Source organism: Capra hircus, chromosome 11 (genome assembly GCF_001704415.2).
Source record: "Capra hircus breed San Clemente chromosome 11, ASM170441v1, whole genome shotgun sequence".
In the NCBI taxonomy this organism is placed as follows: Eukaryota; Metazoa; Chordata; class Mammalia; order Artiodactyla; family Bovidae; genus Capra; species Capra hircus.
In genome coordinates this window covers 48,261,671-48,278,303 of record NC_030818.1, presented here as the reverse complement: position 1 = coordinate 48,278,303, position 16,633 = coordinate 48,261,671, and the positions used below count along the sequence as shown (strand labels likewise).

Sequence of the window (16,633 nt, the reverse complement as noted above, 5' to 3'; positions counted from 1 at the left end):
TCCTGGGGCCTAGGCAAAGCCAATGCCTCCCTTATTTTCCGCTGGTCAGTTCACCCACCATGCGCTGTCTCCCGGCGCCCCCGTCCTCACCTGGGCGGTGGATGTCACGCCGGATAACTGACAGGCTCGCAGCATCTCTACTGGGCTGACGCCGCTGCGGGTGTAACTGGGAGCTAGGGCGGCGGCGCGTGTAGGGGACACGGTGCGTCCGTGCGTGCCTGCGTCCGTGCCGCCTCTCCGCGCCGGGCGTACCGGAAGGGCAGCAAACGCCACTGCGCATGCGCAGGCCCGACTTGCTCCTGTCCCGGCCATTTGAAGAGGGTGGGCCCTTTCCAAGCGGAAAGGGCGATTTCCCCTTCCGGGTCGCGCTGAGACGTCGGCTCTGTTACTCGAAGTATAGTTTGTTAGGTAAGCGGGAGGGCTGGCCGTGGATCTGAAACTCGGGCTTTGGTCCGCCCAGGAACCAGGCAGGTGTGACTCGTCGAGAATTCAAGCAAGAAACTATCTCAGCCATTTCTGTCAGCTGAATATTTCTTAGAAAGAAAGGGATTTGCCGAAAGTTACGTAAACAATGGTGTGGTCTCTGCGCGTTCCTTTTGTTTCGCAGCTCTTCAGGGAGTCATCCTGCATAAGGGAGATTCAGTTCAGTTCAGCTCAGTCTGTCAGTCGTGTCCAGCTCTTTGCAACTCCATGGACTGCAACACTCCAGGCTTCCATGTCCTTCACCGACTCCGGGAGCTTGCTCAAACTCATGTCCATTGAGTCGGTGATGTCATCCAACCATCTCATCCTCTCTCGTCCCCTTCTCCTACCCTCAATCTTTCGCAGCATCAGGGTATTTTCCAATGAGTCAGCTCTTCGCATCAGGTGGCCAAAGTATTGGAGTTTCAGCTTCAACATCAGTCCTTGCATTGAACACCTGGGACTGATCTCCTTTGGGATGCACTGGCTGGATCTCCTTGCAGTCCAAGGGACTCTCAAGAGTCTTCTCCAACACCACAGTTCAAAAGCATCAGTTCTTCAGCGCTCAGCTTCCTTTATAGTCCAACTCTCACATCCATACCTGACCACTGGAAAAACCATAGCCTTGACTAGACGGACCTTTGTTGAAAAAGTAACGTTTGCTTTTTAATATGCTGTCTAGGTTGGTCATAACTTTCCTTCCAAGGAGTGTCTTTTAATTTCATGGCTGCAGTCACCATCTGCAGTGATTTTGGAGCCCCCAAAAATAAAGTCAGCCACTGTTTCCCCATCTATTTGCCATGAAGTGACGGGACCGGATGCCATAATCTTAGTTTTCTGAATGTTGCACTTTAAGCCAACTTTTTCACTCTCCTCTTTCACTCTATCAAGAGGCTCTTTAGTTCTTCGCTTTCTGCCATAAGGGTGGTGTCATCTGCATATCTGAGGTTATTGACATTTCTCCCAGCAATCTTGATTCTGGCTTGTGTTTCTTCCAGCCCAGCGTTTCTCATAATGTACTCTGCGTATAAGCTAAATAAGCAGGGTGACAATATGTATCCTTGACATACTCTTTTTCCTATTTGGAACCAGTCTGTTGTTCCATGTCCAGTTCTACCTGTTTTTTCCTGACCTGCATATAGGTTTCTCAAGAGGCAGGTCAGGTGGTCTGGTATTCCCATCTCTTAAAGAATTTTCCACAGTTTATTGTGATCCGCACAGTCAAAGGCTTTGGCATAGTCAGTAAAGCAGAAACAGACTTTTTTCTGGAACTCTCTTGCTTTTTTGATGATTCAGTGGATGTTGGCAATTTGATCTCTAGTTCCTCTGCCTTTTCTAAAACCAGCTTGAACATCTGGAAGTTCATGGTTCACATATTGCTGAAGCCTGGCTTGGAGAATTTTGAGCATTACTTTACTAGTGTGTGTGATGAGTGCAATTGTGCAGTAGTTTGAGCATTCTTTAGCATTGCCTTTCTTTGGGACTGGAATGAAAACTGACCCTTTCCAGTTTTGTGGCCACTGCTGAGTTTTCCAAATTTCCTGACATATTGAGTGCAGCACTTTCACAGCATCATCTTTCAGGATTTGAAAGAGCTCAACTGGAATTCCATCACCTTCACTAGCTTTGTTCATAGTGATGCTTCCTAAGGCCCATTTGACTTCACATTCCAGGATGTTTGGCTCTAGGTGAGTAATCACACCATTGTGATTGCCTGGGTCGTGAAGATCTTTTCTCTATAGTTCGTCTGAGTATTCTTGCCACCTTTTCTTACTATCTTATGCTTCTGTTAGGTCCATACCATTTCTGTCCTTAATTGTGCCCATGTTTGCATGAAATGTTCCCTTGGTATCTCTAATTTTCTTGAGATCTCAAGTCTTCCCCATTCTATTGTTTTCCTCTATTTCTTTGCATTGATCACTGAGGAAGGCTTTTTTATCTCTCCTTGCTATTCTTTGGAACTCTGTATTCAAGTAGGTATATCTTTCCTTTTTTCTTTTGCCTTTCGTTTCTCTTCTTTTCTCAGCTATTTGTAAGGCCTCCTCAGACAGCCATTTTGCCTTTTTGCATTTCTTTTTCTTGGGGTTGGTCTTGATTACTGCCTCCTGTACAATGTCATGAACCTACGTCCATAGTTCTTCAGGCACTCTATCAGAGCTAATCCCTTGAATCTATTTCTTACTTCCACTGCATAATCCTAAGGGATCTGATTTATGTCATACCTGAATGGTCTAGTGGTTTTCCCTACTTGCTTCAGTTTAAGTCTGAATTTGGCAATAAGAAGTTCATGATCTGAGCCACAGTCAGTTCCTGGTCTTATTTTTGCTGACTGTATAGAGCTTCTCCATCTTTGGCTGCAAAGAATATAATCAATCTGATTTTGGTCTTGACCATCTGGTGATGTCCATGCATAGAGTCTTCTCTTGTGTTGTTGGAAGAGTGTGTTTGCTATGACCAGTGCATTCTCTTGGCAAAACTCTATTGGTCTTTGCCCTGCTTCATTCTGTACTCAAAGGCCAAATTTGCCTGTTACTCCAGGTATTTCTTGACTTCCCACTTTTGCAGTCCAGAAAACTAACCAATCTGATCACATGAACCACAGCCTTGTCTAACTCAATGAAACTATGAGCCATGACGTGTAGGGCTACCCAAGAAGATGAGTCATGGTGGAGAGTTCTGACAAAATATGGTCCACTGGAGAAGGGAATGCAAACCACTTTAGTATTCTTGCCTTGAGAACCCCATGAAAGTGTAAGTGAAGTTGCTTAGTCGTGTCCGACTCTGAGACCCATGGACTGTAGCCTATCAGGCTCCTCTGACCATGGGGTTTTCCAGTCAAGAGTACTGGAGTGGGTTGCCATTTCCTTCTCCAGGGGATCTTCCCCACCCAAGGATCGAACCCCGGTCTCCTGCATTGCAGGCAGATGCTTTACCATCTGAGCCACTTGATCTTAGCCAAGAACCCCATGAACAGTATGAAAATCAAGGTAACGTGTTAAATATTGAGCAACATATTCAGTACTATTAGTAGTAATAATGATCTTACCATCACAGTATAGTGGAAACTAAACTTGTGTATCTGTTGCATTTGCAAAGTACTTTCAAGTCTTAATGCTACCAAATCCCATTTATAAAATAGAGAAATAGATTTGAAAATTATCTAAAACCAGGTAATTACTTATGTTTGTATAGGTTCATTGCTTTTCAGAGTACTTTTGTCATTGTATTACACTGTTTCATACTGCTATCACTTAACAGCTTCCAGAGCAGCTCCCATTTTTTAAAATTAATTTTGTGCTTGAACTGCCACCACAACCCCTCCATCCCATCCCTGCCCACTACTGTCAATTTCTGTAGTTTCCTAACCTCTAGTTTAACCAAGTCCTTAATCCTCATCTTCCACATGCAATGTAAAATTTTTTTATTTTTGCTTTAAAATGGCCTCTCCTAAAGTAACTTAGAAATTTAATTCATTCCCTTGTTCAAAACTTTAGGTGACTCCCACTGGCAATTCAAAGATCCTTAAGAAATGTCTCAGAGTACTTTTCCAGCCTGTATTCATGTTTTATGGCTCAAAGTGACCGTAGGTAGGAGATCAAGGTAGCGACAACGAGGTTCATGTGGTTCATGCTCATCAGACTCTTGTCTACCCTAAAACTCAGAGAAACTGAAATATAACCAACTCAGAGGTTCTCAAAGTGTAGCCCAGGACTCCTGGTGAACCTGAAACCCATAAAGAGGGTCCATAAAATCAAAACAACCTTCATAATTTTAGATATTTGCTGTTTTTTACTCATTATTCATAGTTGTAGAGATTTCCCAGACACTAGGTGACAGGTGATACCACAACAAATTGAATGCATAAGCAAATTTCAAAATCCATCTATTAACCCAGACCTTGAAGAGACTTGAAAGAAGGTTAAACAATGCCACTCTTCTCATTAATTTTTTAAAAATTTACTTTCTTGTTTGTGTCAGGTCTTAGTTGTGGCAACCAGGATTTTTCAGTTGTGGCGTATAGGATCCAGTTCCCTAACCAGGGATCGAACCTGGGCCCCTGCCTTGGGAACACAGAGTCTTAGCCACTGGATCACAGGGAAGTCTTCATTAATTTTTAATTTTGAAATAACTTTTCCTAAGATATTTGTTAATATGTAACAGGTTTATAATTTTTTTTCTGCACCACATCAGCATGCAGAATATCAGTTTCCCTACCAGGGATCTAGTATGCAGGTCAAGAAGCAACAGTTAGAACTGGACATGGAACAACAAACTGGTTCCAAATCAGGAAAGGAGTATGTCAAGGCTATATATTGTCACCCTGCTTATTTAACTTATATGCAGAATACATCATGAGAAACGCCGAACTGGATGAAGCACAAGCTGGAATCAAGATTGTCGGGAGAAATATCAATAACCTCAGATATGCAGATGCTGCTGCTGCTAAGGCACTTCAGTCATGTCCGACTCTGTGCAGCCCCATAGATGGCAGCCCACCAGGCTCCTCTGTCCACAGGATTCTCCAGGCAAGAATACTGGAGTGAGTTGCCATTTTCTTCTCCAATATGCAGATGACACCACCCTTATTGCAGAAAGTGAAGAACTAAAGAGCCTCTTGATGAAAGTGAAAGAAGAGAGTGAAAAAGTTGGCTTAAAACTCAACATTCAGAAAACTAAGATCATGGCATCTGGTCCCATCATTTCATGGCAGGTAGATGGGGAAATCGTGACAGACTTTATTTTGGGGGCCTCCCAAATCACTGCAGATGGTGACTGCAGCCATGAAATTAAAAGACACTTGTTCCTTGGAAGAAAAGCTATGACCAACCTAGACAGCATATTAAAAAGAAGAGACATTACTCTGCCAGCAAATGTCCATCTAGTTAAAGCTGTGGTTTTTCCAGTAGTCATGAATGGATGTGAGAGTTGGACTATAAAAAAAGCTGAGCGCCAAAGAATTTGTGCTTTCAAACTGTGGTGTTGGAGAAGGCTCTTTAGAGTCCCTTGGACAGCAAGGAGATCCAACCAGACCATCCTAAAGGAAATCAGTCCTGAATTTTCAGTGGAAGGACTGATACTGAAGCTGAAACTCCAATACTTTGGCCACCTGATGTGAAGACCTGACTCATTTGAAAAGACTCTGAAGCTGGTAAAGATTGAAGGCAGGAGGAAAGGGGACAACAGAGGATGAGATGGTTGGATGGCATCACTGACTCAATGGACATGAGTTTGAGTAAGCTCCAGTAGCTGGTGATGTGGCATGCTGCAGTCCATGGGGTCACAGAGTCAGGCATGACTGAGCAACTGAACTGAACCTGTCCTCTGTGGTGGAAACAGGTTCTTAACCACTGGACTGATGGGAAAATCCCTATAATTGTTTTGTAATAAAGTAGTAAAACCAATGGGCAGAATACTTATCTCCCAACAGGTCCACATTCTCCTAATCCCTGGAGCCTGTGAATATGTTACCTTACATGGCGAAAAAAGAATTTTTCAGGTGTGATTAAGTTGAGAATCTTCAGATGGGGATTGAGATAATTCTGAAATATTTGTATGGACCAAATGTCCGCACAGGGGTCCTTAGGAATGAAAGAGGAAAGCAGGAGGGTGAGTCTGAAAAGGGAGTATGACAATGAAAGCAGAAGTCAGAGCGATGTCGCTTTAAAATGGAAGGAGGCAGTAAGCCCCTAAAACCTGGAAAAGGCAATGGAACAAATTTCTCTAGAACCTCTAGAAGAAACACAGCCCTGGATACCTTGATTTTAGCATTGTGAAGCCCATGTTGGACTTCTGACCTACAGAACTGTAAGGTAATAAACTTCTGTTGCTCTAAGCCACCAAATTTGAGTTAACTTGTTATAAAAGCATTAAGAAACTAGCAAAATAAATAGTTTCTGTTTTACTTTCAAATGTAATACATGTTAATAGATATAATCCATATAATTATAAGCTCTTTGGGGTCCTCAGTTTTTAAGCATGTAAAGAGGTTCTAAGACCAAAATGTTTGAAAGCCATTGCTCTAAGTAAATCCTGTGAGTCTCTGTCTTGGCTCCCTCTCTTTTCACCTTAGCTCTTGGTGTTCTTACCACCAACAGTGACCTTGCTCTTGTTAAAATCCTCCCCATTCTTTAAGGTCCATATTATATTCCGTCTCCTTGTCCCTGACCACCTCAACCAAAAGCCTTCTCTCCTTAACTTTGAATGCCCTGTGAGTCAGTTATCTGCCATGTAGTTTTGGTCTGTTCTTTAGTAAGTCATGTTTGACTTTTGCAACCCCATGGACTGTAGCCTGCCAGGCTCCTCTGTCCATAGGATTTCCCAAGCAAGAATACTGGAGTGGGTTGCCATTTTCTCCTCTAGGGGATCTTTCCCACCCAGGGATTGAACCCGTGCATTGCAGGTAGATTCTTTACCCCTGAGCCCCCGGGGAAAGCCTGTAAATAGTGCCATATATTGTATATGCCTCAATGGCACCCCACTCCAGTACTCTTGCCTGGAAAATCCCATGGACAGAGGAGCCTGGTAGGCTGCAGTCCATGGGGTCGCTAAGAGTCGGACACAACTGAGCGACTTTACTTTCACCTTTCACTTTCATGCATTGGAGAAGGAAATGGCAACCCACTCCAGTGTTCTTGCCTGGAGAATCCCAGGGAAGGGGGAGCCTAGTGGGCTGCCGTCTGTGGGATCGCACAGAGTCGGACACAACTGAAGCGACAGCAGCAGCAAGCATCTTAGACGACGAAGTTGGGAGAGAGTTGTTTATTTTCTGTTTGAATGAAACTTTTTTTTAATGTGTAATCAATAATTCTCAGGAATAAGATAAGAAATGTAAATTGTTCAGAAAGAGTTAAGATGCTGTTCTATCAAATGACAGTGCTATTGATTACAGAAAGAAAAAAAAGTGTGTGTGTATAATGTCCTCAGGATATTTACATTGATTTTATTAGAGCTGGAATTCAATTTTTTAAAATTTCTAATAGTGCCCCTATTTCCTATCCATTTAGCCTAACATATACCAGCTTTGGGAGGATACACTGTATCCTCAAATAAATTGAGTGAAATGAGCAAAAAGAAAATGTTTCAAATGTGTTGGTACTTAAATACATCAATCAAATGCTCAGTAAGAATTTATTGAGAGCCTACTATATGCCAGGCACTATACTATAGGCACTTGTTTTACAGCGCTGGAGGACAGCCTGGCATATAGAAGACATTCAATAAAGGTAGATCTGACCATCCCTTTATTCATTTTTCTAACTCCCTTTCTTGACTCCGCCCAGGTTAGTTTTCCTAAAGTCCCTCTTGTCCTGAGGGTTTTAGACCCAATGCGGCTGCCGTACGGCAGCGTTGCAAGATGGCGGCCGCCGCGTTCGCTGGTGCGGTGAGAGCAGCCTCCGGTCAGTGAGAAGCGACGCGCTCGGTTTACACCTTCATAGAAGCGGGGACTGGCGCGGGATGGAGTGGACGTTTAACGTGGGTGGAGGTTAACAGGAAAGGAAAAAGAAAAGAGAGGTGGTCGTTATTGAGGACTGAAGCTTGTTCCGAATTTTCTCTGGAGTGGCCTGTATTCGGTCTCAGCTCCAGAGAGCGCGGAAATTCTTGGACCCTCGCGGACCTGGGGTTCCCCCCGGTTTCCTCTTCCTTACCGGCTCGTAGCCATTCCGCTTTCCCTAGAAAACAATCCCGAAGGACGAGGGTTAGGGTTAGGGGGTTGCGAGGAAGACAGAAAAGTTCCACCAAGGCCAGGATCCGTCATTCCCAACCTTTGACCTTGAGGTGTTACTTAATATTTTTGAACTTCAGAGGCTACGGCTCCAAAATAGTACTAACAGCATCCACGGAAAGTTCCTTGTGTCCTATCTGGGACGTGGTATGAGATTCAGGCAGTGTGCAGGGGATGTGCCTGTTTGGTTCCCTCAGTCCCAGAACAAGGGGTCTTAAGAGAGACAGGAGTGAGGATTGCCTTCACTCAGAAGACTTTTGCGAAGGTTAGAGATCATTCAGATACGGTTTTAGAGAGTCCCATGGACAGAGGAACCTGGTGGGCTATGGTTCATCCAGTTGTCGAACATTTCCATCAGTCTGGAGTTTTCTCAATATACACACTCTTTATTATTATTGTTTCTAATTTTTATTGGAATATAGTTGATTTAGCAATAGTGGATCATACATACATATACATATATCTACTCTCTTTTAGATTCTTTTCCCATGTAGGTCATTACAGAGTATTGAGTAGAGTTCCCTGTGCTATACAATAGGTCCTTATTAGTTGTCTATTATATGTATAGTCGTGTGTGTATATCAGTCCTAGTTTATCCTTCCCCCCTGGTAACCATAAGACTGTTTTCTTCATCTGTGACTCTGTTTCTTTTAACGTGCACATTCTTGAGTCCCTCACTAGTCTCAGTCAGAATCTGCAAGTGGAGCCCGAACTCTGAGTGATTCTGCATTGCAGCCATGGACTCTTGAGTCTGGTGATTGTGTGAAAGATTGACAGAGAAGACACCTAGACCCTCCATGATCTGCCTTCTGAGCTGCCACCACTCCTCCATGTTAGATCAGGTCCCTGCTCCCAGCAAGGATTTGTCTCAGCTTCCTCACCTTTGCATGTGTTATCCTACCTAGAACTGTGCCTCCTCCTCTTGTGGCCTGTTCATTTTCGAGAGGGAAACTCAAGTACCTCTTATGTTATCTCTATGAATCCTTTTTCTGCCGCTCTGGTCTCTCTAAGGAGCTGTGGAGCTTTCATGTCTCTGCCATGCTGTTTCCTGTGTATGGGAGTTCTGTGTCACCACAGTGTAAGATCTGGTGGTGGGAATTAACTTTACATATGTTTTGTCCTCTACTGTTGACCACAAAACTAGGACATATCAGACTAGATTTTGGTGGTGGTAGCATCTCTCTTAAAAAAGGATTGACTTATACACACATGGGTAATTTTGTAGTGTATAAGCTATATCGCAATAAGGATAAAAAGTTCCACGTGTGGGTCTCATGCTCAAGACCCATTAATTAATTATAGCACTTAGTCGCTTTGATGTTACTTCATTTTAAATATCTGGATGTGTATTTTTTTGTTTGTTTTGGCTGTGCCCCTTGGCTTGCAGGGTATTAGTTTCCCAATCAGGGATCGAACTCAGGCCCCAGCAGTGAAAGCACCAAGTCCTAAACACTGGACTGCCAGGGAATTCCCTGGATGCATATTTTGGAGTGTCATATTAAGTATATATGCTTTTGTCTCTCTGCAGGAATTTTACGGCCCCTGAACATTTTGGCATCTTCAGCCTATCGAAACTGCACCAAGAATGTCTGTCTTAATTCTGTACTGTTCTCCCGACATTTCAGTCATATTCAGACACCAGTTGTGTCCTCTGCTCCCAGACTGATCACATCTGTCAGAAGCCTGACATGTGGGCAGACTGCCACAGTCCTCAACAGGTTGAGTATTATATTTCAGTAAACATGACTCTTGGACAAAAATTCTAAAATCTTCATGCCTACCACAATATCTTAGGAATAGACGAGATTCTGTGCCTACCAACAGTTGATTATATAGACTTTGCTTGATAAGATTGGAGAATATGTATGTTAGCAGAGATGACCACTCAGGACCCACTTCTGATGTTCTAGATGTGGTTTTCAGGGTGGAAGCTGTCAGCCAAAGTAGAAACTGGATAAGATGCTCAACTTAACAAGGCTGGGCTGCACATGGTGCTCATTCAGTCAGCCAAGGTTTAGTTTAAGCACTCCTGGGTGCCCAGCACCATACTCGGCAGAAACCATACAAGGATAAAAAAGCTGAAGCCCTCAAGGAAGGTTTTTTATTTTTATTTATGTATATGACTGCATCACATGGGCTTCTCTGGTTGCAGGCCCTAGAGTAGGCTGGCTCAGGAGTTGCCCCATGGCATGTGGGATCTTAGTTCCCTCACCAGGGATTGAATCCACGTCCCCTGTATTAGAAGGCAGATTCTTAACCACTGGATCACCAGAGAAGTCCCCCTCAAGGAGTTTATAATCTAGTGGGCAGGTGGGTAAGAAAAGAGGTGATTAAGTTATACCAGCATAAATTCTGCAGGGATTAAGAGAGTAGATTATGGAGGGCTTGCAAGTTGATGATAGTTGCTATTCTTATGGGTAGCATCATGCATCATTTGAAGTAGTAGTGTATATTGAAAGTCACCTTTATTCCAGTGGAGCTGCTTCTTTCATTTCTGTGAAGCGGATTTTATCCTTTAATGTCTTATTGCTGAGTTAAAATTTTTTTAATGTATTTTAGAATGGCCCTCTTGCTCCCAAACGTCCTGAAGCCACCAGTCAGAACTGTAACATACTGCAGTTCGAGAAAAGGCAAGAGGAAGACTGTGAAAGCTGTCATCTATAGGTTTCTTCGACTTCATAGTGGCCTGTGGCTAAGGAGGAAGGTGAGTCTTCACACAGTGACTTGCTTAGAAAAGGAGTGTGAGGTTAGATGGAACTGAAGCAAAATTCAGTTAGCCTGTTCCTTGACACATCTTCCCCACATCTTAGCAGTAGCTTTTACAGTGCTGTGCTTGAGTCCCAGCTTTGTGGGCATCTCTTCATGTAAGCGAATCCGTATGAAGAAAACATGTTTTAGGATTCATATAACAATATTATTCACAATGGCAGAAGTCTGTACTGCAAAACAGGTTCATCTCAGGTCTCTTACACATCTGGCTTATCTAAAGATTACTGGAATCCCTTTGAGGCTCCTAATGTGCAGTATCTTGTAGGGAGGCTCTGTTTAAGCTCCAAGCGGTAAAACATTAGAAGGGACTTGAAGGACTTAGCTCCATGGTGAGGTTGGGGACTGAAGCACTTCCAGCTGACCCTGGATTAGGTTCTCAAGGTGACTTAATTTTTATGGCGGAATAGTAACCCCTCATAACCCCTGCCCCTTCTTTTTTTTTAACTTTACAAGTTTTTGTCTGTCAGTGTGTATGATTGGCAACCGTATCAGACAGAACTCTTAGTACTTAATTCTGATCAGGAACCACGGCCTCTAGAGGGGGACTCTGACAGATTATTCCTGCTCTGTCTTCTCCCACAGCAACAGGTGGTAAAGTGAATGTGGGCTTTTTCATTCATATCCTTAATTATTCATGGAAGCAGAATGGGTAGTAACTAGAAAGCAGCTGAAGACCCGAGTTTTCTAGGACACTACTGATAACTATTCAAATCCTAATTCCCTTTTACTATTTGGAAGTTTACAAACAATTCTTTAAAGGTCAAAATTTCGTTCCTTGTGAAAATAAAATAATTGGTAGGATGGTCTCACCATTTGAAGGGTTGAAAGGATTATCTTCTCTCTTATAAACTATCCTAAATTTGTAGACAAATAAGTTGACTGGCACTCTCAGCTCATTTCTCCATTAGAACAATCCTGTGGTAGTTAATTTCTTACACTAGTCAGTAGAAGTTCATGTAATCCATAAGTACCTGAACTAAGTAATTCAACAGATAGTTGTGAATTTTGTGCCATTGGAAACATTCCTTCCCCTTTGCTAGTAATTATTTCCAGGTCCACATGTGACCCAAGACAAAAGGAAATGGCTGGCCTTCCTTGCCTTCCTTTCCACAATCCCTTTTATTGGGCTCTGAAACCCTCACAGTATTATAAATGACCTGGTCAAGCTCCCCAGTCATAATACCTAGTCCCTGCTCAAGACTCCCAAAATGTTCCATATACAGAACAGCCTGCTTCATCAAAATCTGATTTTAAGAAGAAAACAAAAAAATCCAGATGGGTTAATTTACACTAATGTATAAAAACATTAGTATAAACATTTGTATAAATGTTTATATAATATGCTGCTGCTACTGCTGCTAAGTCGCTTCAGTAGTGTCTGACTCTGCGACCCCATAGACGGCAGCACACCAGGCTCCCCCGTCCCTGGGATTCTCCAGGCAAGAACACTATTTGTTTTTATACAAATGTTTTTATATTTATATTATATATAAAAATATATATATTTTATATTTATACTAATTAATTACTAAATACTAATTATACTAAATCTAATTAGCATTATATTAGTATAAATTAGTATAAATATGTGTATTTATATATAATATAAATATAAAAACATTTATACTAATTAATTACTAAATACTAATTAATACTAAATACTAATTAGTATTATATTAGTATAAATTAGTATGAATATGTATATATATATATAATATAAATATAAAGACATTTGTATAAAAACAAATTATTTTCTGCAGCACAGTTTCATCCAAGTGTTCCTAAGCTTTAGTCTTTATTCCCTTCTTCCATTTCTGACCCTAGAGACTGTCTAAGAAGTCTCAAGCACTTTCTCAGTGGCCACATTCTACAGAATAATCTTTGACGGAGATAATTCTGTTGGTGACGGGCAGGACAGTAAGCTAGCTAGCTATCTGTCAGATCCACAGGGACCCAGTTTGGCTTGCAAACTAGAAAACCTGTTAAACAGATACGGGGATTTTGCTTTGAATCTTTCAACTTAAAATTGTAAGTAATGAGAAGTAACAATCTCTGACATTGTAAAGTCAGAACTCTGAAATAATCCTTCCTTCTTTCTAAGCCTCACTGTACTCTATAAGTTGCTCACCACCAGTGACACTAAGGCATGTGAAACCCACAGCACCTTCCCATCAAAGAGTTGTGGTTTTGTTCACTTAGCATGCTGCCCTAAAGAAGCCCTTGGCTCTTATCAATGGCTCAGGTTCTAGTCTCACCTTGCCTATAAATTACTGTATGGTTTTAGCCAAGCATTAACCTGGATGGCACCTAAGGTCTCTTCTACTTTAAATAGACTATGATTGGGACTTTCTTGGAGGTCCAGTGGTTAGGACTTCATGTTTTCACTGCCAAGAGCCCAGGTTCAATCCTTGGTCGGGGAATTCTACAGGCCACAAGGCCAAAAAAAAAAAAGGAAAGAAAAAAGAAAATAAATAAGCTATGATTATAGTTTTTATATTCAATCTCATTATCTGTTTCTTCAGAATTTCGTCAAAATTAATTATATATGGATGATATATATGGCAGTTCTGGATTAAACATATGGTGTAACTGTTCCTTCAGCACTCTTCCTAAGAGTTTTCCTGTAGTCATTATTCCTCAAAAGAGTACTTATTACAGAAACTGGTCCCCAGTGTGTGAAAAGGATAAATGACACAGTATACTTGAGAACTCTGCTTCTCAGCCCTTGTAATACTTAGTTCCCATAAATGAACATACGTGTCACCAGTCAGCTAGTACTCTATTATTCTTGACATTTGGAAGAGAGTAGTGTAACGGTTAAGAACTCCAAATAGTTCTGGGATCTCAATCTGCTACTTAACTGCTCTAATTGTTTCTCTTTTATCTGTAAAATCAGAATAGTACACTACTGTTGAAGAGATAATAAGGTAACGCATATAAAGTTAGCTGTTAAAATTGTGTATCATTACCCTGTACTTCACAAGCCACAATTTATTTAGCTTTATTTTCTGTGACTTTAAATAATCTTTTTAAAACCGTTAGGTTATTAATACTTGTTTTTCAAACTATGCATGCTTTCTGTGCCTACCCCCCATTGAGAATCGTATTTTTCTGAAAAACATACCACCCCCTATGAAAGTTTAGTCTCTGTTCCCGGTGGGCCTATAAACCATAAGTAGTGAAGATAATCTGTTTTTTTTCTATATGATATAATGTTGTAAATGTCTTTGTAATATTATCTAACAGGCTGGTTATAAGAAAAAATTATGGAAAAAGACGGTTGCAAGAAAAAGACGCTTAAGGGAATTTGTCTTCTGCAATAAGACCCAGAGTAAGCTCTTAGATAAAATGACGACGTCTTTCTGGAAGAGGCGAAACTGGTATGCTGATGATCCTTATCAGATGTATCACGATCGAACAAACTTGAAAGTATAGATCAGAAGATCCATGATTTCTGTTATCTGTGTATCTGTGTGTGTATGGTGTCTTTGCAAAGATGAAGTGGTATAAGACATGATGTAAATTGTACCAACTGATACTTGGAACATGGGGTACCAACATTAAACTTAACAATGTTTTAAAACTTAATGGATTAAATATTCCCAGATTTGTTTGGGGAAATATAAATTTTAAATTATTGATTAATTTTAACAAATGGCAGTGACTTAACTAGTTGTTCCACTTAGGCTTATTTAGTTACAAGGCATCTCCAGTTGGGACAGACATGAAAAGACTATAAAGCTAACAAGTTAGTTCAAGCAGTGTGACTTTATTTTAAGGACATGTGCCAGAAATACAGGAATACCTCACACCACCCAGAACTAACCCCCAGGCCTCAGGGAGTGTAGAAATTATAGGGTGATCCTGGATCCAAGGAACCTCCAGGGGCCTCAGCAGCAGAAACGGCTCTTTAGGCTTGGGTGGTCTGCCATGCACGTGACTAAGTTCTTTTTACATCACTGGCTCCATTCTCTCCTCTCCAACTCCTCTGATTCACAGCTGTTGTTTATTCTTAGTGTCTGCTGCCTCATCATAAGGCTAGCTTGCACCCTTTGAGGTTCTTTTCTACCCTCAGTTTTTCTGACCCTCAGCTCCAGTCTCCCATCTCTAATTACCTACAGAGTCTAATAGGACCAGTTTGTCTTTTTATATCAGGTTTCATCATGGGTCACTGACCAATCAATGTAAGGACTGACTTTTCTTAGGTCAGGAGCCCACCCTGGCTCATTTGATTATGCTCGAGGTTCTCGTAGAGCCAAAGATAGTTATGTGAGCAGTTTCCCTCAGAGGTGAGCCTGGGGTGATAACACACACCTAGTATACCAGGTAAACAGTTATCACCGAGTTTACTGGAACAGGACTTTTTATTGAGAAAAGAAGAGATAAAATAGCCTATCAATATGCCCATTCATGAAATAGAGATGCTATATAAGTGGAGACAAAAACTTCTTAACCAGGAGTTAAAAGATACTATATTTCATAAAAGTTAATTTATCCCCTTGAGGTTTCACCTGTTCAACTGTGAGGGTAAATGTTTTCCAGAATTTTCCACATTGTAGAATGTAAAGGGGAAAAGGTAATTTCAATCATTTTTAGAAATGATGCACGACGATGCATTGTTCACTTGAAGAGGACCAGGTAAGCAGCACCGAGGAAAATTCTGTTTTTCAGGAATGGTTATAGTCTAGGGCAGTGGTTCCCAGCTCTCCCATCAGAATCATCTGGAAAGCGTGTTGAAACAGCACAGCATTTTGCCTGGCTGAAAATTATTATTAAATACAATTATGCTTCAGTTACTGCTTCAGATCCCTTAATAGTTGATGATGATAAGATGTAGTTCAAATAAATTAAAATATAACCAAACTGACATTCTGTGGCATATCAGACTAGGGTTATTAGAGGAATTCCTTGAAACTAGTGTGTTCATTAAAAGGAAAAAGGGTGACAAACAGAGTGTTTTAAAACTGCAAGGCCAAATGTGTGCCAGGTTCCCCTGGTGGCTCAGCAGTGAAGAATCCACCTACAATACAGAACACCACCCTGTAATGCAATGGACACGGATTTGATCCCTGGGTCAGGAAGATCCTCTGGAGAAGGAAATGGCGACCCACTGCAGCATTCCTGCCTGGAGAATTCCATGGACAGAGCAGCCTGGTGGGCTACAGTCCTCGGGATTTCAAGAGTCGGTTACGACTTAGTGACTCCACCACCACCACCACCAAGTGTGTGTCTGTTTATGGGACCAATTGAAAAAAAGAACAGACATTTGATTTGAGAATCTCAAGAGCCTGAAGCATGGGATGGCTTTCTGTTCTGATGAGTTTTCATTTCCTCCTGCTTCCCGTCCCTCACAAGGGCTCCCCATCATTTCTCACTCGCCTGGTTCCTTACCTCTTCTGCTCACCCCTGGAAGCAGGATACCTGGTGCCCTACAGAGCCTTTCACACGCCTTCATGACTTTTTAGTGCAGTGTGGACAACCAGGTCTTGGGGACTCAGAGCACCTTGGTTCCCCTCTAGGCCAGTGACAGGAGAGGTAGAGATGAGGACAGGCCCAGCAGCCAGAGATGGACTGAAGTGGAAGGGCTAACTGGATTTAGAAAAAGGAATTTTCATATATATAATTTTTGTTTTGTGGATAGCAGGGCTTTCAGACACTAATTTTGTAGTTTGACAACAA

At 41.8% G+C, this 16,633-nt stretch overlaps 2 protein-coding genes across 6 annotated transcripts in view; one reads left to right on the top strand and one right to left on the bottom strand.

Moving 5' to 3' along the window:
* Positions 1-327, bottom strand: part of IMMT (inner membrane mitochondrial protein) — a 38,977-nt gene extending 38,650 nt beyond the window's left edge. For all 5 annotated transcript variants that reach the window (XM_005686702.3, XM_018055364.1, XM_005686705.3 and 2 more), the window contains exon 1: positions 91-327. In XM_005686702.3, coding sequence (XP_005686759.2) covers positions 91-312 — 222 coding nt within the window. In that variant the 5' untranslated portion in view covers positions 313-327. The remainder of the gene's footprint in view (positions 1-90) is intronic.
* On the top strand, positions 7,770-14,542 carry MRPL35 (mitochondrial ribosomal protein L35). The gene is made up of 4 exons (XM_013967709.2): positions 7,770-7,859; positions 9,714-9,903; positions 10,745-10,889; positions 14,201-14,542. Exons 1-4 carry the CDS (start codon positions 7,817-7,819, stop codon positions 14,387-14,389), a joined length of 567 nt encoding a protein of 188 aa, XP_013823163.1. The 5' UTR covers positions 7,770-7,816; the 3' UTR covers positions 14,390-14,542.